Source organism: Chamaea fasciata, unplaced genomic scaffold (genome assembly GCF_029207755.1).
Source record: "Chamaea fasciata isolate MVZ Bird 193981 ecotype frontalis unplaced genomic scaffold, bChaFas1.0.hap1 SCAF_5, whole genome shotgun sequence".
NCBI classification, from domain to species: domain Eukaryota; kingdom Metazoa; phylum Chordata; class Aves; order Passeriformes; family Sylviidae; genus Chamaea; species Chamaea fasciata.
Window position 1 is genome coordinate 44996909 of NW_027094090.1, and position 26925 is coordinate 45023833.

At 40.8% G+C, this 26925-nt stretch overlaps 2 protein-coding genes across 4 annotated transcripts in view; one reads left to right on the top strand and one right to left on the bottom strand.

Annotated features, from left to right (window-relative positions):
- The window catches only part of FGD6 (FYVE, RhoGEF and PH domain containing 6), a 74414-nt gene extending 71945 nt beyond the window's left edge, over positions 1 to 2469 (bottom strand). The window contains exon 1 of the mRNA XM_066183395.1: positions 2375 to 2469. Coding sequence (XP_066039492.1) covers positions 2375 to 2387 — 13 coding nt within the window. The 5' untranslated portion in view covers positions 2388 to 2469. The remainder of the gene's footprint in view (positions 1 to 2374) is intronic.
- Positions 2470 to 2772: 303 nt separating this feature from the next.
- The window catches only part of VEZT (vezatin, adherens junctions transmembrane protein), a 55665-nt gene continuing 31512 nt past the window's right edge, over positions 2773 to 26925 (top strand). For all 3 annotated transcript variants that reach the window (XM_066183396.1, XM_066183397.1, XM_066183398.1), the window contains exons 1-4: positions 2773 to 2872; positions 17824 to 17958; positions 23217 to 23306; positions 25431 to 25606. In XM_066183396.1, the coding sequence (XP_066039493.1) occupies positions 2837 to 2872; positions 17824 to 17958; positions 23217 to 23306; positions 25431 to 25606 (437 nt within the window). In that variant the 5' untranslated portion in view covers positions 2773 to 2836. The remainder of the gene's footprint in view (positions 2873 to 17823; positions 17959 to 23216; positions 23307 to 25430; positions 25607 to 26925) is intronic.

A 26925-nucleotide genomic window follows, 5' to 3' on the forward strand; every position in this document is an offset into this window, starting at 1 on the left:
CATTTCTCCCCATACCACAGTCCCCTCAAAGAGCACAGTATCTCTCTTGGAGAAAGCCCTGCACATCAAGCATACACCTACAAATGCTACTTAAAAAATATTAAAGCAATACAGATGATGGTGTACCATGTTGCTTTACCCTAAAGGTACATTAATAGAAGATACAAGAGAGGCACTTTGGCCTTTCAAGCCAAACTGAAGGAAAGATTTCTCACATTTCAAGTTCCACCTGAAGCCTTCACAGACAATAACATTTTTACTGAAACGCTATATTGCCAACCAGGTGTCAGAAAACTGGCTTACCTAGCACAAACCAGACTAAGAACTGAATTCACAATTCAATAATTCAATGTAGAAAATAGATTAAATAGATCACAGGACTGAAATTCAAATACAGGAGTTGTTAAGTTTTTATGTGAGCAGTAGCTTTATAAAGAATGCCTATAAATTACAGGCACTGAGTTCTGCAGCAATAACAAGAGAAGGATATTAAACCTTCAGAAGGAACCCCTTAACTGAAATGTCAAAAGCTGACATGACACTGTCAGCAGGATCATGAATCTCTAATCTTGTTTCACCTGTTCTCCATTTATTTTTTTTATCTTCACATAATACATCAACACAAAATACTCTTCATCCCCTCTTAAATACCCCTCATCTTCCCTCTTTCTGCCTCAGTACTCTTTATGCCTCCCTCTTGAAAAAACTTGCTAAAATTTAGATTTGCCATGAAACTGTCCCACTTTCTGTTCTGATACTCCTCAGCATCCCTTTTTTGCTTCTGCTTACTTTGTTCACCAGAACCCCTTTTGTCCTCACCTTCCCCAAAAACACCACCACAACGTACACTTAAAACTGATTTAGTCACACCACCTAACATCCACAAGTCCTGAAATCACTGCTTAGTACTGAAACTACCCAACTTTCTGAAACTTAGTACCGTATAAAATTTTAACAGCCCAGCTCTTGAGCACCCCCTAACACTTATTTGCACAGCTGTTTAACTCTCAAAAGACCAGGGGTGAACTGCACAATCAGCGGCACTACTGAAAACGGGAACGTACAATGCAGCTGGTTAAGCATTGAGATAACCGGCTTCATTACATGCTTTTCAAAATCTAAACAAAATGACTTCTGTCAAACATATTAAAAATGGGAACGTTTTAAATGAAGCAGAAAGATGCATTAAATCACCTTTCATTTTCCAATAAATTCTGATTAGCTATGAGAGCTCGGATAACTTAATTTTAACGCTGGAGTCAATAACAAGTTGACATAGTTGAGAGGCAAACACTGAGAACTGGGTTGATATTTCTACTTGATGACTGTGTATTGCTTGTTCTGTAGAACACCCACCACCCCAATCCTTCCAGGAAGTACTTTCCTGCTTCCCGTTTAACCCTACAATTAGCTGTGTTTCCATCCAATACATCATAATTTACACGACACGTTTTCAATACAGAAACTATTCCTGTTCTCGTCTTTAGGCAGATAAGAAAGGAATCTGCAGTCTAACAGATGTCTGAACGAGAGCGCTCAGTTAGCACACCACCGTGCTGGCAAATATAAATACGAGAAATTCCCTTAAACACGGGGTGCTCTTGTTCTGAACGAGGAATTTGCCTTGGAGCTCTTCGAGTCGTTAAATTGGCAGGGGTCAAGAAAGAGGGGAGGAAAGGTAAGGAAAGCACTGAAGTAGGTCAGTTCCAACCCACAGCTGGAAAGGCCAGAAGGGAACGCTTTCCAGCACCCCCGTGGGGCTCCTGCTTGGAAGATCTCGGCCAAGGCAGGTACATCCCCGAAGCAAAGCCGCAGCTGACAAACTCTCTCAGCTCCGCGGAGTCAGACGGAGCGACAGCTCCCCCAGCCCCGGTGCCGGCTCTGCTGACAGAAGGCGGCCCCCAGCAGGTTTCCCCCGCCGTGAGCTCAGCCCAGGCGCAGGGACCCGCCGGGAACACGCGGGGCGGTGAGCGGAGAGCCCGGCTGAGCCCGCGGAGCCCCAGCCCCGGGCAGGACGTGCCCGCACGGCCCCGCGGCCAAACGTGCCGAGGGGTGCGGGGAGCCCGTAGCGGACCCCGGGAAGGGCTGCGCTCCGGCGAGGGCTGTCCCCAGAGCCGGGTGCGCCCCTCACCGCTCCGACCGCTCCCCGCGCTGCCCCCGCAGCGAGCCGAGGGCGCAGCGCGCGGCGCTGCCGGGACAAGGAGCGCGCCAGCGGCTCCGGCTCCCGTCCGGCCGCAAGTGCCCCTCATCCTCGCGTCCCCGCCGCCGCGGGGCGAGCCGGGCGAAGCTGTCCGGCCGCGGGGGCACGCGGACTCCCCGCCTGCCGCCGGCTGGGCGGAAACCGCCGCTCCCCGAAGTTTCCCCGGGCACTCACCGGCGGAGCTCATGGTGCTCCCCAGCGCGGAGACGCGCTTCCCCTCGTCCCTTACGCCACGGCCCCTCTAAGGGCCGAGGAGAAGGAGCCCATTGTTCCCCCGCGCCGCCACCCAGCCGGAGGAGCAGCCGGAGCAGGAGCAGCTCCCCCCCGCCCGCCACCGCCGCATCCCACCCCACGGCAGCGCCGGAGCGCCCTCAGCCACCGCCCGCCGGCGCCCCCTACTGGCCCCCCCCTGCAGGGCCCTCGCCCCGCCCCCTCTGCCTCCCGGCCCCGCCCCCGCCCCATCAGCACCGCCCACAGGGCGCCCGAAAGCGGGCGCTCGCTAGGCTTTCTGGGAGCTGTAGTTTTCCCTGGCGCCAGGCAGCGCCCAGCGGGGCGGGGCGGGGCCGGGCGGTCGGCGGCACGGCGGACTCGGTTTCCCAGCGTGCCCGCGGGAAGGGGGTGGCATGGCGGGCAAGGATGACACCGGAGTTCGACGAAGAAGTGGTGTTTGAGGTGGGCGCGGGGCGACCCGGCGCGGGCTGGGCCCGGGTGTCTTCGCCCCTCGTTGCGCCGTGGCCCCCGGGGGCGGCGTGCGCCGGTCGGGCCCGGGTGGACGCGGGGCGCGAGGCGGGCGCGGTGCCCGGCCCAGGGCAGCGCCTGCCGCGGGCGGGCGGGCGGGCGGCGTCGGGCGGGACCGGCGGCAGCGGCGGGTCGGGGCGGTGCTCGGCGTGTCCCGCGCCCCGGAGCTGCCCGGGGCCAGCGGCGCGCCCTCCGCGCAGGCCGAGGGCGGGACGGCTGAGCGGGGCCGGGCGATCCTTTGTGCGGCGGTGGCGCTGCCCGGCCCCGCTGCCGGGCGGCCGCGGTGGGAGGTGTCCGCGGCCCGTGACGGCCGGGGCTCCCCGAGAGCCGCCCCTGAACACCGCCGGGCTCAACTGCGGCGTCGGGGCAGAGGGAGGAAATAGCCAAAAGATTCTGCTTCTGAATTGGTGTCACTCACGTAAAAGGTGTCTTTCGGCACGCACACAACTGTGCAGCGAGCACTGAAACTGCTTTATCTCTGTCGTATTTGTGTTGTTACTGGATTTGCATAAACCGTGTCTAGTTATGTCACGTCTTGTTAGAGCTATAATATCATCTTGGCCTTATTTAAATAACAGTGGCTAAATATATCAGCTGTTGCGATTTGGTAACAAAATCGACTCTGTTTGCAGCAGGTAAATGCAATTGTATCATAATGGAGGGCACACCTGGTTTTGCAGGTGTACAGAGTGGTTATAGAGAAATGCTGTCTTTAAAAATAATAATTATTATAATGGCAATAAGGCTTCTCCTTCAACCAGGATGCAATACACTCCTTACATAAGCACTCAATTTTTTTGTCAGCTGTGTAAGTAGTAGGTCTTTAGTCTTTGGTCCCTACCAAAAAGTTTCGTGTTCATCCACAACCAACCTTGGATCCTAACAATAAGATTTGTTTATGTTGCTGCTATGTTAAATTGCCTCCTTTCATACAGTAAATCTGTGGTGAGAATTTATTTCACAGGTATAATGTCTGCTCTCTGCATTTCTATCTTCAGTAAGAGTGGTACTTGTTTTACAGTTTCACAGTTCTTCAGTCCATGCAGCAATTACCATTTTGATTGAAAAAGTTCTGCTGCAGAGACAGTAAAGATCTCATTGCATATGCTCTTCACTATTATCCTTGTGTTTTGGAAACAGACTTCCATCACTAATAAAGGCTCTTGGATACATTTACTGTACCGAGCGTGTGTGTGTATGTCCGTACGCACTTACAGGTATACTGAGTGACACAGTAACAGACCTGTCATATATTGTGGCACATCATAATAAAATCAAATAAGCAACAGTAGGACGTATACAGGCTGTTTGGGCTGTGTCTTGGTTTGGAAGGACAGGTGTCTGCTAAGGAAGGCAGGAGCCTCCCTTGAAGTTGTAAACTCCCTCCTGCCAAATTATTATAATTTTGAAATTAGGGGCTCTCAGGCAAGGATACGGGACCAGGAATAGAGGTTCTTTACTAAGAAAATGAAAATAAAAATGCAGTAGTACCAAAAAACCCTACTGACAGAATACAGCCTGACACCCTGTTGGTCAGGGTGTTGGTAGCAGTCCAATTAAATCGTGGCTGCAGTCCTCCTGGAGTGACAGATGTGGTTCTGTTGAAGCAATGATCCTTTAGAAGGGTGAAGTTTTCCTCTGAAGCTCCAGTGGTGGTGCTGATGGGTGCAGGCCTCCTCTGGAAAATCCAGTGGAAACAAGCTCTCCTGATGTTCTGAATCTCAGGTTTTATCCAGGTATGAATGCTTGGCTCCTCCTCCTAAATGCTGCCATATTCTATCCAATTTATAAATTAATTCCTGCAGCAACCAGCAGTATTTATTCACTGACTGAATAGTCCCAGCACTTCAGTTCTTGCATTTCTTACAAGCAGTTGCTCTTCTAATTAAAATACTACAAACACAGTGGGGAGGAACAGAACTCAAGAAACACAGAGTCCGATATGTTGGGCCTGGGCTTGTTTACCCACCAGTTGACAAATTAAAAATCGTGGCAGTGTAGAGCAGATGGTACTAAACAATGGAGGAACAATAAATGGTGTTCTTTTTTAGTGTCTGTCTGAATTTTGATGGGGAGATCATGAGATACCAAACTGATGTTAAATTGCTTAAGATGAGTTTTTATAAAAAACGTGGAAGACCATCATGCTGCAGTTACAGTGTACCTTGGAATCCTCTGGAAATTTTGAGCGTTTTGTGTATTTTTATGAGACTGGAATTGTGTTAGGTTTTTTGATTGTTGTGTGGACAGTATGATCTCCTTTTTGTTTGTGTTTTTTTTTTAAACTATAAAATTAAAGAACTGTAAATTAAAGAAGCTTCTTTTTCAAGCTAGCTAAATTTCTGCATCATTATGCCAGTGGAGGGGCTGTGTCAGAACTCTGATGGTTTATAAGTGCCATCTAATTTCTGACTGGAAATTTATTCATGGCCACTTCATACCTACTTGCACATCAGCTAATATTTTCTGTTATCTTATACAGTTCTTATCTGTCTCCAGAATTTACAGAATCACAGAAACATTTAGTTTGGACATACCTCTGAGATCAAGTCCAGCCTTTGATCACCACCTTATCAACTAGGACCATGGTACAGTTATTTCTTGAACACCTCCAGGGGTAGTGACTCCACCACCTATCTGGGCAGTAGTGTTTAGGTACTCTTTCTGTTAAGGAATTTCTCCTGATGTCCTGCCTGAATCTCCCCTGGTGCAGCTTGAGGGTGTGTCCTCTTGTCCTGTCGCTGGTTGCCTTGGATTAGAGGCTGCGCCCCACCTGGCCACAGCCTTCTTTCAGGTCATTGTAGAGAGTGATGAGGTCACCTCTGAGCCTCCTTTTCTCCAGGCTAAACACCCCCAGTTTCCTCAGCCAGTCCTTACAGGACTTGTGTTCCAGACCCTTCCCCAGCCTCACTGCCCTTCTCTGGACACGCTCCAGCCCTTGAAAGTCTTTCTTTTCGTGAGGGGCCCAGAACTGAACACAGTACTCAAGGGGTGGCCTCACCAGTGCCAAGTACAGGGGAAGAACTTACTTCTCCTAATGTGTTCATAGAAAGCAAACTTGTTCTGGCTAAGCATTATGTCAGGCTGGATAAACCAGTGTATCTTAGTTTCCCTTCATGAAACAGATTTTTCTGTCCATCATTTTTAGTTTGGGTTGTTGGGGTTTTCACATCATTTCAGTTCGTGTTTCTTTGCCGCATCTTGTAGCATGGTACTTGGCAGTCTTGCTAGGGTCTTACACAACTGTTTTTACTTTTTGCTTCTAGGAATACTTTGTTTCTTGCATGCTAGGCCTACAAACAATGTTTTCAAGTCTTCATACTGTTTGACTCAGATATGATAAGGTAACTGCATGTATGTGTCCTTGATTTTATCAACAGCCTCCACATTATTGGAGAGTTTGTTTTTTATTTCTCCCTCTGTGTAAGGTCTTGCTGTTGTCAGTTGTTAAATTGCATGCCATTATCAATTACCCACTTTAGGTCCTCCAGTTCTTTTTCTATTATGTTTCAATACTTTTCTGCATATGTGATGCTATTTGGTGTTATCAGGAAATGTCATTAGCAAGGTTTTTGATACAAGTTTAATTATGGCAAATATCAAAGTTTTTAAAAATGCAAAAGCTTTGACCAAAGCCTCATTTTTTATGAACTCCGTTAGTAACTTCTGATCCAATGGCTTTCTATTCAGTGTAGACCACTGTTGTCTCTGCCATCAACACACTTGGTTCCTTTCCCATTTTTTTTATCTTGACTGATATGGCATGGTATCAAAAGTCTATACCCATACAGCATAGTGTAAAAAGTCCATATAAACTTCCCTCATTTCCTTTGTCTATAAAAATTAGCTGTCTTATCAAAGAAAGATGTCAAGGAAGTTTGGCACAATCTACCTCTGGTGAACCCATGTGATACCTTCTTTGATGATCATTTGTTTTCTTCTGTGTCTTTGAATTTTGCAAGAAAGAATTATTATTCTCAATGGCATGCTGGGTTTTGATCAAATTCATAAACCTGACATATTCTTGATTGCTTTTTCTCCTTTTCAATATAGGCACTGTGCTTGGATTTTTTCTGCTTTTAAGTTCATAGATTTATTAAAAATCCTTTCTGCTGCATCTTTCATCTCTTGTGCCCATTCTTTCAGAACTGGGATGAAGGTGATCCAAATACTGCATTGTCAGCTTCCAGTTTCTGCTTTCAGCTGTGTAATTTGTCCTATATTTTAATGAGTTTGTGCAAGCTTGTTTATTTTTTTTTGTGTGTTTTTTTTTTTTACACCTTTGGATAGATATTCAAGCTGTGCTCATAGAACCACAGAATATTTGAGATTGAAAGGGACCTCTGGAGGTCATCTGGTCTACCACCCTCGTCAAGTAGGGTCATGTAGAATCAGTGGCCCAGGGCCGTGTGCAGATGGCTTTTCAGTGTCTTCAAGGATGGAGAGAGATCTTACAATCTCTCTGGGCAGCCACTGCCAATACTTAGTCACTCTCACACCAGAAGATTTCCTGATGTTCAAAGGGAACCTCATGTGTTTCACTTAGTGCCCATTCCTCTGTTACTGGGCACCCCTGAAAAGTGCCCATTTCTCTCCTCTTTTCACTCTTTCTTTGGATATGAGACCTACCTTGAGGTTTCCACAGGCTCACCAGTCCCAGCTCTCTCAGCCTCTCCTCATGTGTGAGATGCTCCTTCTTTCAGTTTTACCCAGACCATTGTTGAGATCCCAGAAAGTGATCCTTACTGTGTCAGGGCAGTTCTGGTAGGGGGGCTGTAGGTGACTGTTATTTTCTGTTTTAATTCTGTGTATTCAGAAGAAAGTTACTCAGACTGCACAAATATATGATTTTGACACACACAATATCAAACTGCCAGCACTTTAGATTTTAAGGGCTTTTGCATGTGCATTGTTTGAAATACAAATTTACATGTAGAATTATGTATATGTAGAATTGTGTAATACTGAATTAATTTCATTGGCATAAAATCTCCATTTTCAAAATTTTTAATTAGGAAATAAATATTTGCTCACTTGAGGCATTGTTTTAATTTATTCATGGATCTTGTGCCATTCCTACAACCAGTTGTGTCCGTATTATTTATTTAATACTGCTATTCATTAGCTATTTCAGTACTAGTAGAAATACGTGTTCAAGAATAGCTGGCTGTGTATCGTGAGGGTTGTATCACTGTGGAATCTAATGTTTTGTTCTAGATCTAGAGGATCTGATCATTACTGTAACTCCAGACTTTTCAGTTTGGGATTGTTTGGCCCAGTAGAAATCCTGGGCTGAACAGTACCATATAAATTGCATAAATTGTGTTCTTTCACGACTTCAGATTCTCTTTTGTCAAGTGGGATAATAATACCAAGTTAACAAAATTGAGGGTTTCTTTGGTTCACCTGTCTGCCTCAAATTGCAGAATCTATGCTAATCTGTATTTTAAAAGAAAGCAAGCTGGGGTTGAGCACAGAGAGCATCAAAACCTCATGTCCAAATTCAGAAGTTTGTATCTGTGTAAAATATTGAACACAGCTGTACTGAACCTACAAACTCAGAGCAAAGATTTTGAGCCTATAACAGATTACTCTCGTGTCACAACCAGCCTTTGTTCAAGCGATCTTCCCATTGCTGGAGCAAAATACGTACAGAAATGGAGTTACCCTTCCCAGAGTTTGAAGACACACATTCTGTGCTCTTTGTCTTCTTGCAGTAGTGGAAGAAACTAATGTGAGAATTGAGTTCTGAAAAGAGTGGGGAAGTGGTTTCCAAGGATCATGCCATCCTCAGAGAGAAAGGAATACCAGGGCCCAGCAGAGCTGGCAGCTACATGGCACTGGGTCAGGCTTGTGTGGGGAGGAGGTAGGAATGGTGGAGTCTGCTTAACAGGGATGTGGCACAGAAGGGAAGTCCTGGGCAACATCTTAATGTGTTCCAACGTCAGGTTCAGAAAGACAGCTCTCACTGTTTATTTAGGCATCAAACCAAGATGCTGCTTGGTGCTGAGGGGCACAGAGGATGCCTGCATATAATGTTCTGATCCACTGATTTCTGTAAGATTTGAAAGAGATTCTATCAAGAAGCACTACCATTTCCCAGCATGATACACAGTAAACAGCCTTTAGCTGATGTCTTTTCTACATGCCTACAGTAGTAAAATATGTCTAAAATGTGGTATTTCTTCGAATATTGGTGCATCACTAAATGTTCAAATCCTATCTGAACCTTTGTAAACCTTGTTTAAAAGGTTGGGCTTTTATCAAAACACGCAGTCACGTGTTTTCCCAAATGTTTTTTTCACCCAAATAAACTGTTCTAAAATAATTGTGTTTAAAAAATTAAACAAAAACAAATGAAAATCCCAGGGAATCTAACCTCAGAAGCTTCTTGTTGGGATCAGAATTTTAAGTCACTTTCATTCAAAAACCTGAAAACTTTAGGACTTGCAAAATAATGTGATTTTTGTCAGCGATCAGACTTGTAATGTTGTATTCTAAAAAATAATGTCTCAAACACACATTAGGAAAAAGAAGCTGAAAAGTAGCATTCACATACCTTCAACAGTACTGTCAATAATGCTCCAATAGAAGGATGTTTCTCACTGAATATTGGGTATACTAAAGAAGTAGTACTCTTATTTTTTACATATGCATGAAATAAAGCCAGTTATAAATATACAGCTCTGTCAAAGCCACAGTTCACTTTTCATTCTAATGAGCTGGTTTTGGGACTGTGCTTTGCCTGCCTGAAGTATGGGCTGTTGGCAAAATCAGTGTTTGGGCTTCACTCCTCTTTTGCAGGTTATTCCCATCCTCTTTATTATGCTGGCCCCTGGATTTGTGGGTGATGCTGCACAGTGGCTCAGGAGACTGATTAGATAAACTCACTTGGCTAAGAATGTGAAAAAAAAAAAATCCATCTTAGATTTTTTCTATCCGATTGTTTCCTTGTTCCATCTCACCACTTGGCTGCAGAAACACTACCATCTGTGTTCTGAAGCTGTAGTGCAGCTTTCAGCTGCCCCCACTGGTAATGGCAGGTTAAATGGAGCGTGCGAACGCAGCCCGCGGAGGTGGCTCTGCTGAGGATTGCAGTGTGCTCTTCAGGCACTTGGACTGCTGACGGATGGGCTGCTTCAGGTATTTTGCTTCTCAGCGGTTTGCTGAGTTGGCGGGGAGGACAGACTTTGCTTCTTTTCACCACATGACTGGGAGCAGGTGATACTAGAGAGAAAATAAAATAAACTGCAAGCTTCAAACTATGTGAATAACAGTCTGGTTGTTGCAGAGGCCAAGTCAACTCATCAGGCATTTCTGGATGTCAGAACAGATAGATAAAAGCATTATATGGACCATATAGTGTGTAAATCTGTATTGTTTTTAATAGAAATTTTTAAGATCTTCTAAAAAATTCTAAGAAAGTGCGTGATAATTCAGAGTAGATTTTGAGGTCTATTTTTTAATCCTCCTCTGTATTAGTTGCTCTGGAGCCATTTACAGAGGGTTGATACTGCAGTACTCCTCTTACAACTTAAAGTCGTGAACCAACTTCCTTGACACACTGGAATAGAAAGAATTGCTTGGTATAGTTTTCTTTTAATCTTCATAATGTGACTACCTTTTGTTTCTTGTATGCCTTTCTCTTCAGTAAGGATGTTTGCGCAGTGTGTTGTCGTTACGAGTGAGAATTGACACGATCTGTAATAGATAAGTTGATTATTTGGAGCTAATGTTTTAAAGAGGTTTCAAAAATGTATCAGAAATATTTCACTACTTTACCAGTCAGATGCAATTATTTAATTAATTGAGTTTTGAATGTAAATGAAGGAGTAAATCTGTGAGTTAATGACTGGTATAAAGCAAACCAGCCTTGCTGTATCATCAGTCTAGTCTGATAACCGGCATTATGAGTGACTTCCTACCCAAAACTCCAGGTACAGTCAGCTGGCTTTTACTTGCAGTTTTTCTGGTATTTTTCATTTCTGTCCAAAAGGAACTTGTCAGCTTTTCACCTGCAATTGCAGGTCCACTTTTGAATGGGTGAACAGTGCAGAGCTCTCGGTGAATTTCAGAGCTTTGTTTGGTATGCACTATTTTTTTCCAATGCTTTTCCATGGTGGCAGTAATGTGCAACCACCTGCCATACAATGCAAAGGAAAGAGCATTCTGATGTCAGAGATACAGTGATACAGAAATACACACAGGCTGTAAAACTTCCCAGACTCTTAAGGACACGTGAGTCCGTGCAAAATAGGTACATATGGAATCAGAGAATATACTGAGTTGGAAGGGACCCAACCGGGTGATCGAGCCCAACTCCAGGCCCCATGCGGGACACCCCAATAATCACATCATGGTCCTGAGAGCGTTTTCCAAATGCTTCCTGAACTCAGACAGACCTGATGCCATGGCCACCCTCCTGAGGAGCCTTCTCCAGTACTCAGCCACCCCTGAGGTGAAAAATCTCCTCTCCTGATATTCAACCCAAACCTCCCCTGACCCAGCCCCATGCCACCCGCTCATGCCGAGTCCTGCCACTGGCCAAGATATTGTGCATCAAAAAATATCTGGGAACAGTAAAAGATTAATGACTTTAAAGCAGTTCTCAGAGCCTCCTTGTAAATCAGATGATACTAGTGCTGGAGAAACCAAGGTCTGTGCTGCTGTGGCGGCGAAAGCAGAATAGGAGATCTAAATGACTCTTTGGCTGCCTTGAAGTCATTGTCTAATATTAGCCCTGTCAGCAGCGCCTGGCTCTTTGTCAGTCGGCGCTCAGGAGGAGGTGGTTACCAGCCAGGAGAATATGACCAAGGCTTTTAAATACTGTTGCTTGGAAAGTCTTATTAATGGCTGAATATGAGATCAATGTGCAATAATTCTTTCAAGCAGCATCTTTTTAAAAGCCTTTAGCAATCTGTCATCCTCGTCTCCCTCCTCCCAGTTAGAAAGCCACATTAGTCAGGAGAAATCGCATGATCCTGGGAAGTTTCAAACTGCATCCGCTGATGCTGTGAGGAAAATGCCACTGTGCAGGGACACAGGTGCAGTTACACTGACGACTTCTCATCCTCATCTCCGATCATCCTGGAGGGACAAGCAGAAAGAAACGGGGAGGTGGGCGAGATTCTGTCAGGTGCATGGGAGCAGTACCAAAGAGAAAAATGGAACACACTCTTCCAGGAGACAAAGATCGCACTGTCTGTGAGTGTTAGCTCAACTTTTTCAGATCTGTTTTGAGAGAGGGGAAGATTTCGATACTGGTAATTTGTTCTGAGTTTAGCCACCTGTTCAGCATACCTTAGCCTTTGCTGTCATTCTGGTAGAAATGTTTACTCTCTTGGAATTTTAAACTGATAATTCATAATTTGTAGGTATTTTGGAGGTGGCTTAAGCTCCCACAGTGTTTTTGATATATTGGAAACCTCAGCTTTGAACAACATTCGTATTTTAAGAGGAGATCTTTAAGCCTCTTATTTTGTCCAATGTCAGTAAATACTACTTCCAAGGTTAATCTGTTTCATTAGCTACAAAGTGACAGATTGTACCATAGTAAAGAACATGGGTAAGGGAAGCCCCTAGCTTTATTGGAGAAATGGTGAGTCATTTACTTCATGGTGCATCAGCAAAAATAATTGGGTGTGGTTTTGATTTTCAGCTGCTATTGTAACAAGGCTAGGAAAGCTAACAGTGTCTTAGTCTGATACCTGCTTGCAAAGGTTTTTCTCAGGATATGCACAAAATGCCTCAAATATTAAAGTGCGACATGTGTGCTTGCGAGGCTGTAAGTATCAGAGTATTTATGTATCAAAAGCAAACATAAATAGATGTAAGTATCAGAGTATTTATGTATCTCAAGCAAGCTCTTCCTGAGGCTAGGGAATTCTCTGTTAATACAGCCTTTCCATCACATAGTAGTAGGCAATATTGTGTTTTATTGTCTTTCAGTGTTTGCCTTGATTTCGATTTTTTTTCATTTTTATTTTTACTGTCTTATAATTGCAAACACAATGCTTAGTCTTCAGTTTAGATGATGATTTTTCATAATCCAAGTCTGTGCTCTATTAAATAAGCATTGGGGAAGTGTTAAAGACCCACAGTAATTTAGTGGACTGTTCTTTAATCCTCCAAAAAATATCGTGGGTTTAGAATAAGTCTCAACTATTTTCAGCAATGAAAAAAGAATTGTAATTAAACATATGTATGTGAGTGAAATAATTTTTAGCAGTATAGATCTAAAATAAATATGCTCATTGAGTTGTGAATGAGAAGGAAAGGATTTTCCTTCTTGATTCTCTTAACAGGTGTTTAGATAAACCTATACTGTACTGTATATGGTTAGAATTGAATGACTTTGCAGTATTAGTATAGTGAATTAGAAAAGTAAAAAGATATGTGGTTTCGTGTTTGTTTTTTTTTTGGTCTCTGCTGAGTCCATAGAAAACTGATGCTTCAAACTTTTAAAAGCCATGTTCCTGCTCAGTACATCAGCTATTTCTGACTATCTCGCTTCACTTGTTAACAAGTTTTTTCATATATAATCTGTATAAAGTACACCAAAGAAGAATGGCTTTTAGTCTTCTGTCTGTTCTGGAACTGTTTCATTTCCAGCACTCATTTTGGACAATTAATATAATTTTTAAAAATGCCTTGGCCGTAAATGTAATCCCTGTCTCCTGTGTCTCAGAAAGTGACTTACAAGAAGCACTAGCAACTTGGAGGAAACTTTAGAAGTAAATACAGTATATTGCTGAAAAACCTTGTTTTAGAAACACTTACTTTAGATAATATTTCCTGTCAGTAACTGATAGTTTGATGGAAACATAATAATAACCTTACTTATTTTTGAAAATTTCCTCTCTACTTTGTACATTGTTCATTACCATGTCATTCTGCCAGAGATAACTAGAAATAAACAAACAAACCTCAACGTCAAATGGGAGTAATATTAATGATTCTAGTTATTATCTAAGTTGAGAGGGGTTGAAAGTAAAAATTCAAAAGTACTTGGAATAGATTCCTCTAGAATAATATGCTGCATTAACAGGAAGATGAGATTTTTGTATTTAAAATTCCCTCTTTGAGCCATCCACTGAAACAAACTCGCTGTCCCTTTACCTCACATTCTAATATAAAAGCTTTTTCACAAGTCTTTTTTTTTTTTTTTTTTTACCACCTATTACTGCTTGCAAGGATAAACTTTCTGGTGTATCCTGAATTTCTTGAAATAGAAGTGTAGCATTTATATCACATGCAGAAATGCTGTTGTGCTTTTTTTTCCCTTTTTAATGTTGGACTGTTGTCATAAGGAATGTATGAATTGTAGGCAAAAAAAAATGGGAGGAAACAAGGCAGAGACCTTCTCTTTTCCCCAACAAATAAGCATATTTTTAAAATATTATCATATTTGCAGGGGAAAACAGCCGAGCCTAGCAGTGCTGATGAACAACAGCAGGAGTTGTAACCAAGGAACTTTTCTCACAGTTAGAAGTGCATGTTCAAGAATATGTGCATGTCTGCGATCTTTTTTATGGGAAAGAAGGCTTTTAGGGGTGAGAGGTCTGGGTAAGGATCTAAGCTAAAAACTCAGAGCTATAATTTGTGATACAGGAGATACATTATGAGATTTAATTATTGCTTTTAGAGCTTTGTGAGGATGAAACATGCTTTGTAAGCGTTAAGTGTAGTACTTCTGTCTCTTGCACTGAAACACAGTATACGAAACAGGATATCTTAATGGTATCACATTGCAATTGTGTAGTTGCATAATTAATAATTTTCTGATTCCTTGATAATATTGGAAATTCTGTATGAATGTCCACACATAAAATCTACCCTTCAACTTTTAAAAATTGCTTTAATGGATTTTCTTGACATTGCTTACGTGTCATGGGACATTTTATCTATAGATTGGTGGAGACATCCCCCATTTTTTCCTCTTTTGATTATAGGCAACCATGAGTTATACAGACCACACAGCTTTGCAAGTGACAGGCTTATTAGGCCCAGGAAATGAAATACAATAAATAAATAAATAGTGTGGGTTTATGTTTGCATAGACTAATGTATGTACGCCATCTGTGGTATTTCTAATAGGAGATCAATCTTCAGATTTTTCTAAGCAAAATGTGAAGCTGCCTGTGCTACACAAGAGACCTGACTCTTAATGGAAGATTTTTGAGAGTAGTTTGTTAAGATTCGTAATAATCTAATTTCAGAAAGGCCTCAACCCAATTTTTATTCATTGCTTTCTTTACGCACATCTTGCATGCTTCTAATTGATTCAGAAAGGGGAACAATGGTGGTTTTGCTTACATAAGGAATTTTAGTCACAGCATACTTCTTGGTCATTGAAGTTTATAAAAATACAAGATTTTTCCAATATGCAAGTAAGTTCTGCTAATAATATTTTAGGAAGAATGGGATAGTCAAAGCATGGGGAGCCAAAGAAATCTGTTAGAGGAAGATTTTGTAGCCTGAGTACTTTCTGAGAAACTGAAAGAGAGAACCCATTATCTAATTAAAGGAATGACAGTCACATGAAATTTTAATTAATTTTCGTTTCCTAAGCTAACAGTCAGAAAACTGATTTCCAGTTCTGAACAGGGACAAAAAAGTGTAAATTTACCCATTACGAGACCATGTAAAAGCCTTCTGAGAGTTAGTTGGAAGGGTGACTAGTAAGGTGCCCATATTCTACCTTTGTTACAAGAACAAATAAAATTATTCTTCCTCGTTAGGGGCTGAAATTTCATTAACATTTGGAGACATGGTGTATTTTTTACTGTTTCTGTAGAGCAGAAAAATCTACTAATTGCAGTTAGATGGAAGGTTGTGACGTAACTAGGTAACCAGTAAAAGGGAAGAATTGGGCATTCTTACATCTCTGCCATATTTCACTTCCTAGTGATAGCTTTCAGGATTTTAGATAATTCACTTTCCAGTGGGTAGTCTCTCTTTGTGTCTACTTCTCATTCTGCCTTCCTTCACCCGTTTTTGTGAGGAAATGGAACTAATCTAAACAGCAATAGACGAGTTTTCTTGATCAGCTTTTAAAAAATTATCTCATCATGGACTGCAAAGAAAGGTGCACCCTGAGGTAATAGTAGAAAAACTCCTTAGTGTCTTTGGATTAATTTTCCAGCTGTCTGTATGTTGGTGACTGCCAATTAAGTACAAGAATAGTCATGTGTCGTATGATGGCTGCCTTGCTCGTGGCAAGTATGGTCAAGATGATGGTCAGGTTTGCCAAGAGCCTAGATATGATTTCCTTGAAGTTCTGCCTGCAGTGAGCCTTAAAACTATGATCTTTGAAGAAAACATTCTCTGTTCACCCACTGCTTTGTCTGTGTCTTCATCTAAACGGGGAAAATTCCATGCTACTCTAAAAGTCCTTGTGTGGAGGTGTTCAGGTTGTTCCAGGTGTGTTGGCAGCGCACAGCCTGGCTCTGTATGAGAGCCATTTTAAGAAGACAAGGTTATGCATCTCTGTGCATGTTCTCATTTTTGTCCTGAAGTTATTGGGTGAATTTAACAGTGTCTTAAACAGAACAAGTATTCTAGTCTATTACATTTTCTCTTCCATTTTAATTAAGGAATTCTGGTAAAATAGCATGTTCTACTTAGAGAGAAACAGCACAGTTTAATTAGAGTTGGATGCATTTTGAAAAAGTACTCAACCATGGAAGAAGGGTACTTGGAAAAAAGACAGGATTGTGTCATCACACTCTGTGTATTCTCACAAGGAAATGAGTCATTAACCTATCCTAGTGTTTTGCACAATCATTGTCATTGTGGGTGAGTGTGATTGTCTATACCTGTGAGTTAGTAGGAATATTTAAGTTTCAGGTAATGACTGGATGCTGAATCTGTTGTGAGTAACTGAAACAGAGTAAACACAAGTATGATTTTGCATGCTTTAAATAGATAAGAGGGATTAAAATAGCACTTTGGTGATAGGGTTAACAAAATTCCTAAAGGTAACAAGTTAATTTGTTCAGCTGGTATGAATGCTGGCTTCCAGGTTTTATTTAGTGGCAGGCAGTCATTTGAGATTCAGCTGTGCTGGTACATAGAGTTAGGTGGGTCCCTTCACAAGCACTTGCACCAGCAAGTTAATGATAACAGTGGTAGGTGTTCTGTTGGTGGTTATTTCTGCAGACCTCCTCAACTGTGCATCATTTACTGTAAAGTTTTTACTTTTTATATACAGTGTTTTGGTTGATAGCATGTGAAATTAAGATGTTGGTGTTTTTTCTATGCAGTTGGCTAGAGTTTGCATACTATAGTAAATAAAATTTTTCAGAGGTCACAATTAATCCCTGTCTAACTAGGTTGTATCAGACAGATTCCTGAGAGTTTCTCTTAAAAATGAAGTCTCTTTGCATGTCCTGAGTAGAACTGGAGTTATCCTAGGTATTGTTTTCATCAAACATGTCCTAGATACTGGCATATATGTAGTTGTAAACTGAAAAATAAGAGTTAAATAAATCTAGATACCTGGTGCAGATGACAAGAAGAAATTTCACACATCTATATAGATAAATATCTAATCACTCTAAATATCACTGTTCTCTGGTGATCAGAATTCCATACCTTTTCTATTTCATTAAGGACTGTTTGCAAATAATTCGTTTTGGAGTAATTTTATAAAGTTGAGGGGGTTTTTTGTTTGTGTGCTGTAGGATTTTTTTTTTAAAGCCAGAATACTGATACCATCTTTGGAGAGAGTGGAAGCCTTTTTCTAATTTATTTTTCCCATTTCTCAATCCATTCATTGCTGGTTGTGTGGTTGCTGAATTCACAGTGGTGTTTTGTGGGAAACACGAAATGATTTTTAACATTGGTTTTTTTCCTCCTTTTTCTTTTTATAACTCCCTTTTCAGAATTCCCCACTGTACCAATATCTGCAGGATCTGGGACACACAGATTTTGAAGTATGTTCCTCAGTGTCACAGAAGGCAGAGCAATGTGCAGCAGCGGAAAGCCAAAGGGAGCAGAGTGTGCGTGCTGCCCAGAAGGTGAGCACTCTCCTGTTGCTGAGTATTTATCTTCTCACAAGAAAACTGCATTGCTTCACAAATAGGAGAAATCAGAACAGAGAGAAATCGCTTTCTGTATTGAAAAAAAAAAAAAAAAGGCAAAAACCCCCAGGCAATGAACCTCTCAGCCCGTCATGGTATCTTGAAGTCCTGGTTAATCAGTATAGTTTGGAGTGTTTCTTTGCACTTATGTAAGCAAGGGAAGCAAGAAGCTTTGATAAATAAATTTTTGAGTGTTGAAAATTATCTTGTATAGTGGATCTTATTATTTTAGCTTAGCATGACGTTCTGGGAATAAAACCTGTAATTTTCTAGAACAGAATATTTATAGTTTCCAGCCCTCCCCAAGCATTCAGTTGCTAAGTATAGCTTTGTCTGTGACAAAACATATTAAGAAAGAGGATTTCTGGGAAGTAGAAACACAGTAACCAATCTGAATGACAGAGTTGGTGTGGATAGCTATTGCATTTCTAATAATGATTGCTTCTATCACTGGTCACAAAGCAAGGCAGGATTTAAATCAGAATTTATCTCACAATTTTCTTTATTTTGAGCTATCTTTAAAAGTATTCATGGAAATATTAGGTCTACCTCTTTTGCTTTTCAGAATTGTCAGCTAGCACTCACCATAACCCTCAAGAATCCAGCTGAAAATATGTTTTCTCTTTAAAGCTACTGGTTGTTTTGTGGTATGTTTATACTGAAGATACCTATTCTGACTTAGTGTAGGAAGATTTTGATTAAGTATTTATTTATTAAATGTTAGCATTTGTTCATTTCATAAATTAAAAAATAGGATGACATTTCATTGGTTGATACTCTTGGTTACTATGAAGTAATGCACGGACTGTCACTACATTATTTTGCATAGTTACTTTTGTGGCAGTCAGAAAATCAGTATGATGTTGTGTTTGTGTATATAATTTCCACTGAATTTTATACAAGAGTGCTGTGGGGTTAAGAACCTCAAAAGTATTAAGATATACCACTTTTAAAAACCTCAGGTATTTTGTTTTTCTCCCCTCCCTTCCCCTCAAGCATTTTACACTTCATTTTATTGTGTTGGCAGCAATTCCTCTAGTATTGTGTCAGACACAGAAGTAATTCTTCATGGTTTGCCTTGCAACTTGAAGGGAGTGGGTGTGTGAAATCAGGCTGTCCATTTCTTACAAACACTAGGTGATGTTCACATTGTCTCATCTCTGTCTAGACAAGGATACATAGTGGAAATGAGGAAGAAACCTGTGTGTAATTTTTAGTGATAAATGGTCATAGGTTCTTCCTGCTGCAATTCCAGTACCAGTTGGAAGAGTTAATAGTTTTCTTTTGTAATCTGATATCAGAAAGTCTGTTTTTGTCATTTGATTTCTGTGTCCCATTTTGGTAGGGTGTCTCAATAGGAAAGAAAATAAGGGGAGAGGCAGCTGGCCACACATGTAGAAAAGTAGACTGGATTTAGGAGGATCTGAAGCTTTGTTGCAACTTTTTATGACATACAGACAAATAATTTGCATTCCTATCCAGTCATTTCCTCAGTTTTACATGAGACTGTTACCATTTCCCTTCTTTTGGCCTTCACTGGCCTAGTCTACTGAAATGATAAAATGTCTGGAAAATAAATGGTTTCTGACTTCTAAATATGTACCTCCCCACAGTCCTAATATAAAATGATCTTCCTTGAGGCTTGGTGTAACTATGATTACAGGGAGCAGATGCTGTTCCATACTGAGTGATTCCCAGTATATGTATATCACTTTCCTTCTGTTCTGAAAATCAACTTTCCAAATGCCTTGAACACTTTATTAAAATAAAAATGTAAAAGCCGGAGTATTGCTTTCTCTTTGAGTTGAGATTGTTTCCTCCTCTCGTGTTCCGTCAAGTGGCAACCCTGTGCAGCTGAAAGCAAGTGACACACAGCAAAAATTTGGCATGGCAAAGGTCTACTTTGGGATCTTCAGGGACTGAAAAAACAAATCTGGGAAGAAAAAGAGGTTCCTAGTGACTGATACCAATATTTCTGTTGTGTCTAGCTGTCCTGCCAAGCAGAGCGTGTGATTCAGGTGTAAGGAAAGGCAGAGGCAGCAGTTGAATTTGAAGCATATTTTAAATACTTCTCAGGATGTGTGCTTTTGGTGGTGGTTTTTTGGCTGTTTTGGTTTGGTTTGGTTTGGTTGGGGTTTTTTTTGTTTTTGTTTTGTTTTTTTGGTTTGGTTTTTTTTTGTTGTTGTTGTTTGTTTTTTTTTTTTAATTGGAATATGGTCTTAATGAACATTGAGTTAAAAAGCTGTAAAGGTTGTGTTCTGGGGACTGATGAAATGCTAAGCTCCCATCTGAGGGATTATGGAGATGTGATTTAGCATAGAAATTGCAGTTGCCGTGTTCTTGGCTGTGCCAATATGTGGAGAAAGTTACATCTGAAGTCCTGGTCTCATGATCACTTGATACTCAAAAACACTGCTAGCCAGAGCTCCTAGACTTGTTTTCTGGAATTAAATCCCATTTGGGTAATTCTGCTTGATCGAATTTATTACTTCCCATTTACATCTTTCCTTTCTCAGCCATTTTCCTAGACTGCTGTGCATATCTGAACTTTTAAATTGATTATACTGTCACATCTTGTCCCACCTTAGATATGATGATATTTTGTCATTAGAACAGAGGTGGTGCTGGAGGCAGCTTCTGAAGATTGCGTTGGGGCTAGCTCTCAGTAGCTGTGCAGGTGCCCTGATGGCAGAGGGACCAGTCCTTTGCCTTTGCCTAGGGCTCCCACCCACTTAATGTAAGGTATTCAATGTGTAGCATTATCTTCTGAAGAATTCCTCTACAAAAGAGAAGTAGACCTTAGAATTCGTTTCTAGATTCAAATTAATTTACCTAAAATGTGCATGTATTATGCTAATATTTTTAATGTATGCAATTTTTAGGAGTTATGCATCTTTGTTATTTAGTTTACAGAGAGTCTTATTGAGTGCTGTTCTAAAGCTGCAAGAATACTCCAGAAGCATTGGCACCGTGACCTGACTTGTGTGTTGGTGAAAGTAGTTTTACTTGTCAATAACACTCCCAATGGGAATGCAAACTGAGAGACACTATTCCAAGGATGTGAATAATTCAGTGTGTTGCTGTACTCTGTTGGGTCTCAGCCCAAGACAGTGGGTTGTCTTGTTTTGTATTTTCAAGCATTGACTTGCCTGTTGAGTGTTTATGCAAGCTCAGATCTTTATTTTTAAACTAAACCATGGAGAATAAACGAAAAGATTGCTTATGTGGCACACTAGAGGTTTTTTTTTTTTTTTCAGTAACTCCACAGTCTAGTTTAGTAAGCTGATAGCACTTTAAAACTATCCTTGGTATAGCTTTAAATGTTCTTTATAAAAATCCAAAGACTTACAAAGGCTAAGCAGTTGAAAATGATAGGATTCAAGAGGCATATTCTTAAATTAAATGGATGACTCTTTCTGTACCCTGCTTTCAAGGTACAGGGAAAAGTACTGTTCAGTGAAATACCTGTCAGAAATTCAAATGCAGAGCAAGACCTTTGTTCATTTAATTTCAATTTTCTACAAATTCTAATTAGAAACTTTTATTTCATTTTGCACCACTCCACAAGAAACTTGAAGGATAATCTAGTGCTGCAGTTAGTGACATTCTTCTGACTTATGTCACTGCCCTTGAGCAACATCAAAATACAATCACTTGGATTTATTCCATAGTCTTAAGTGTGAATAGCTCCTCCTAACAAACCACAATGATGTCAGCGTTTCGGGAAGAGCTATCATTATGAGATCCCTGTTACTGGTTTACCTCTTCACTGACCTAAAAACACTTCCTTGTGGCATAGATCTCAAAATCTAACTGTACACAGAAAGATGAGACATTTGTAAAGAAAAGCTTCAGTTAGATTATTTAACTGAGCACCAAAATAAGTTATTTCAAAAATTGTGGAAGTGTAAGGGCTTTAGGGTGAGAGTTCCTGATGTTAAGGCTGTTCTGCCCTGGCTTCCTGCACCAGCCTGGTGGCACTGCCTTTCAGAAGGCTGTCAGCCTGGTCACAGGTTAACTACAAAACTCTGAGCCCCTGTTGCTTGGTTTTGTTTTTCTGTTTCCCACCTTGTAGCTGGGAGAAAACCAAGAAAAAACAAATAAGAGGGGAATAAAAACCAAAAAACCACCCAAACAAGAGGGAGAAACAGGTGCTGTCACCTTTTATACATTGAGCTATTACAATCTGTATGGGGTTTTTGCTTTATTATTTTGAAATAGTATGCCACAAAATGTAAACACTTCACAATTATTTTTTTTTCTGGCATACATTTTATTTGATTGTTACATGTCAGCAGTCTGAAGATTGAGACAGGGCCTCAGAATTCATGAAATATATATAAGTAAATATTTTGAAAAATACTTCCTGTTAGTTCAGTCTGAGGAAAGTAGACAGAATGCTGTGTCAAAAACTGCTCTTTTTTTGTTCATAGAATGGCTGCAGACAAGCAAAACCATGCATCTATTCAGTTATAATCTGTCATGCATCTTGTTTTAGGAGGATATAAGAGTAGAATGTGTGATGATTGAGAGGGGGTCCCTCTATTAGTGGTGTCTGAAGTTATGTTTACTGCTCAGACAAAAGTCTGCATTTAGGTTGTGTGGGAAGCAGCATAGAGACAAAGTACCTGGCAGCACACACAGTGGTGTGGACAGGGAGTTTCTGGGGTATTTCCTCTTCTTACCATCACTCTCCCTGTCTCTGTTCACAGCTCTTCTGGAGTCTTGTGCTCAAGCTGCAGTGGGCTGCTGAGGAGAGGTTGTCCCTCTTCTGGTTTTTCACTTTTCTAAAGCCTGTTCATCATTTAACCTTTGGGTTTTTATCCCCCAGGAGACAGAAAGTATTTCATATCAATACAGTGGCTGCCAGCTTGAGATCAATCTAATCTTAGCTGGAGTTATTTTTAACAGAACAACATAACAATCTGTTATGCTCCAAATAGGTGGGGTTACTGAAGGTTTTATTTTATTGTCTTGTTCACAAGCAAACTGACGGGAAGCAGATGTTCTCTTAGTGTACTCTGAAGTTAGGCCAGACACAGTAAGTGAAACTTCCTTACAGGTACTTGGGTCTGAGTTAACAAGAAAATCAAATGCAGAAATAAAGGCTTTGTCTGCTGTTATTTATTTAATTTTGGGGGTGTTTTTTTTGTTTGTTTTGTATTTTTAATTGGAGTAATTTCTGTTCCTTTCAGCAAGGCATCCTGTCAAAACTAGTTGAATTTTTTAGAAGCTGGTTTCCTTTTCCACAATATAAGAAGAACAATGACATACTTCACCGACTGGTAAGTGATCACTTCTTTTATTTTTCCATTTCCTTTCCTAATCCACAGCTCTTCCTCTCCTCTGTGTCTCATCCTCTGAACAACATCTTTGGTCTGTATTGTTGGTTTTGGCTCTAAGAGTATTACTTATTCTTTAGATAGTACTAATTCTGGTTTTCAGTTACTGTGCCAAAGTGGACTCAAAAGGACAGGAGCAGTATCAGTAGCCAGGTTGAAGATGTTCGAAATGTGGAAGATAATAAAATATGTGAGAAATTAAAGAAATTCTTGAAAGCTGAAATGAATTTAATTGCAGTGTAGGTACCCTTTTAGTGGAAGGCAGTGGGGGATGCTGACTGAGAAAGTCCACACGTGGTAACCTAGTGCCTTGTAGAGACCACCTAAGACAGAAGGTTCTGGAGCTTCAGCTGAGTATTGCTTCACCCTCCGTTTCAGCTTGTTAGCTCACGCACAGCACCGTCACAGTGCAGCTGTACTGGCCCGGAACACATCCTGCCCTCTTTGTTTCAACACTGCCCTCTCCAGGGCTTCTGCTTTTGGGAAAGGCAAAGCAAACTTTGTTTGCTCTTTCTCTGCAGCACCCCTTTCCAGTCTGGGCTTGTCTCAGATCTGCCCTAACTTGTACCCAGCTCCTTCACGCTCCTCGTGTGGCTTGCAATTGTCGCCTTAGTCAGACCGCTCCAGAATCTAGAATTTTGATTTATTTTTTCTGCTATGATGTAGAGATGATGTCTTCAAATGGAGCTTCAAAAGAAAATGTTGAACAACATGAGAAGTTAGAACTTTCCATTTCCCACAGAGTTCTGCTGTATCTCAATTCTCCTTTATCTCAGGAAGACAAAATTTCCTCTGAAAATCTCTCATTAGTGATCTTCGATTGACTTTTTTCTTCCTCCCTCTTCCCCTATGAATTGAGGGTATTATCTTAACAGCAATTTTTAGCCTTACTTTCTTGAGATGGTGGCATAACTGAAGAACATGGAAAACATGTTTGTCCTGCTGCATACTATAGTAGAGTACTGAAGTGACACATGATGCATTGGAGGAGGGCAGAGTTTCCTCTTGCACACAGTCCTGAAACAAATGTTTTCCGTTAAAAGTAGAATGAAAGTTATCTGAGGTGACATCTGTGCATGGAATGAAATTTCTAAACTAACTATCTTATGGTTTCATAAAGAATCTCATTCTGTCACTGACAGAATGAAACAGATTTTGTACTGTGAAATGTCACACTTGTGTTAAAAGCTTCTATTAGGGGCTTTTCAGAAATATTCTCTTTTCTCTCCTGTAATTAGCTAGATGCAGGGATGCACATGTTCAGTGTTTGTTGGGTTTTGTCATGACATTCTTAACTTGAAGTAATTATGGTTTGGTGCAGTATGCAAATGAAAATTTCAGGGGCCTTCTCTGATGGTTGTATTTGTCTTCATGAACTGCATATTTGTCTTGAAGAGCTCTAGTTGGAGAAAAAGTAGCAAATGCTTATGGCATCAAATTCTCAACTAAGTAACACCCTAAAGTTTGCCTGAGGTTTAGCAGGTATGAGGTCTTTGGAGCCCCATGCTGTTTGATGTTTGGATTGAGTTCCCTTGGGAAACGTATAGAATCCTGCAGGAGGGTACTCCACTGCCTTGGCTTGGGGCTTCAATCCAGTGCACTGATCCTACTGTCATTAAGTGTCCGCAAGTGACTTTTTGTTGACTAATTAGCAATCTCTCTCTAAGTTTTGTTTGTTTATTAATGATATAAATGATGTATTTTCTGGTTTTTTAATGATCTTATATAATTCAGTACCTTTCTTATTCTTATGCAAATATATTGGCATACTCTGTGGCCTGTTTCCAGTTATTGTTACTGTCTGGGTCAGATCACAAAGTCAGTGTGATGCATCCTGCCAGCCTGAACTCTTAGGTAGTGTGTGAGCTTTTAAAGTTCAACAAGTTTAATATAAAAGAAGTAGCTACTTGTGATATATCTGAAACATTCCTGTGCTCTGGGAACAGATTGTTGTCAGAAAAGTGTAGAGCGTGGGGGTGTTTTCCTTGTTCTGCTAACTAAATTTTAAGAATTTGCATATTCTTTACTAATGCCTGTTTTTTCTCCTGCCCGTTTGTATGTGGTAAGGATGTTGGATTTCGATTTGACACGCTCCGTACCATCCTGCAACAGGAAGTTCTGCTGCAGGAGGATGTGGAACTGATTGAATTCCTTGACCCCAGCATCCTGTCTGCAGGGCAGTGTAAGCAACAGGAAAACAGACAGCTTCCAACGCTACGCTCCCTAGCAACTCCTAATATTTGGTACTGTATTGAGGATATCTACCATTATAGTCACTCAGAAACAAGCAAAGAATATATTGTGCATTCTTGATATAAAATGCATCACTGAAGTAGCTGTATTTTTTCTCATGTCCTTGGGTCTTTATTCTACTGGTCCCCAGATTTTTGTATAAGCATGTTTTTTTTTCGTTGGGCATTTTATTGAAAGAGTGAATTTTGATCTGAGGTGACTACATGAACCTGAATGAATACTCCCTAACTAATATATTCTATGAGGAAGAACTAGCATAGTTGATTAATTCATTAATTTCTGAAGCTATATAGAGGTAATTTTGATAATGAGACATGATTGTGAAGATTGTATTGAAAAGTGTTTATTTTGGTGTGGTCTTTATAAAATATGTTGTGGGTGGGGGGAGGTGATGTGGGATGTGCAATCAATTTTCAAACACAGAATATCAGAAGAATACAGAATATTTCAATAAGATACGTTGAAGTCAGCAGTCTTGTGGAATTTAGTGAAGAATACTGAAGGAGCTGACTGCAGCAGTATCTGAACAGCTAACACCTGTGTTTAAAAAACAACAATGCCAGTGGTTGTTCTGACAGCGTCTTTCTTCAAATGCGGTAATCAGTGGAAAAAAAAAATCACATAATATGGGCCAGTGCAATTTTCTCATATATACACTTAAACTATTATAGAGTCACACCTCAACTGTTTAAGTTATGTCATTATTGATGCTGTTAAACAAGAGAACTTTTGAACCAGATTTTTCTGATCCTGGCATTATTCAGTTTCTTTAACTTTCAGCTGATAAAGTACACTTACAAAATTTGTGAATGTTTTTCACCTTCCAGATGATGTTACGTTTGTGTTTTCATAGACCAGAGTTCAACAGTAGCTTGGAGAAATGCCTTGAAAATGATAGAAAATTCATTAAAGACACAGGTTTAATGCTACACTTGGGAAGGAAAAGTCAAGTCCATAAACACCAAGTGGGGAATAATTGGATATGCAGTACTACTCCAGGAAAGGATCTGCATATCTCTGGGATGGTATAGTGTTATGATATGTAGAAGGTGGTGATCAGTCATCATTTCTTCAGTTCAGAAAAGGGAAGGATATGAAGAGGAATAATGCAATTAATTTGCCAGTGATTCAAATTGGGACTTAGGGGAAATCTTTTGAACTCTAAGGATACTTAGGAGATGGAATAGGCATGGAATGGGTTGTGGAGTCTCCATTTTCATCTTTGGTTTGTCCATGATGATCTGGGTTAACCAACCAGAAGCTTAAAATGAACAAAGTGGGCTGTTAAATCCCTTCTAGTTTTTCATTG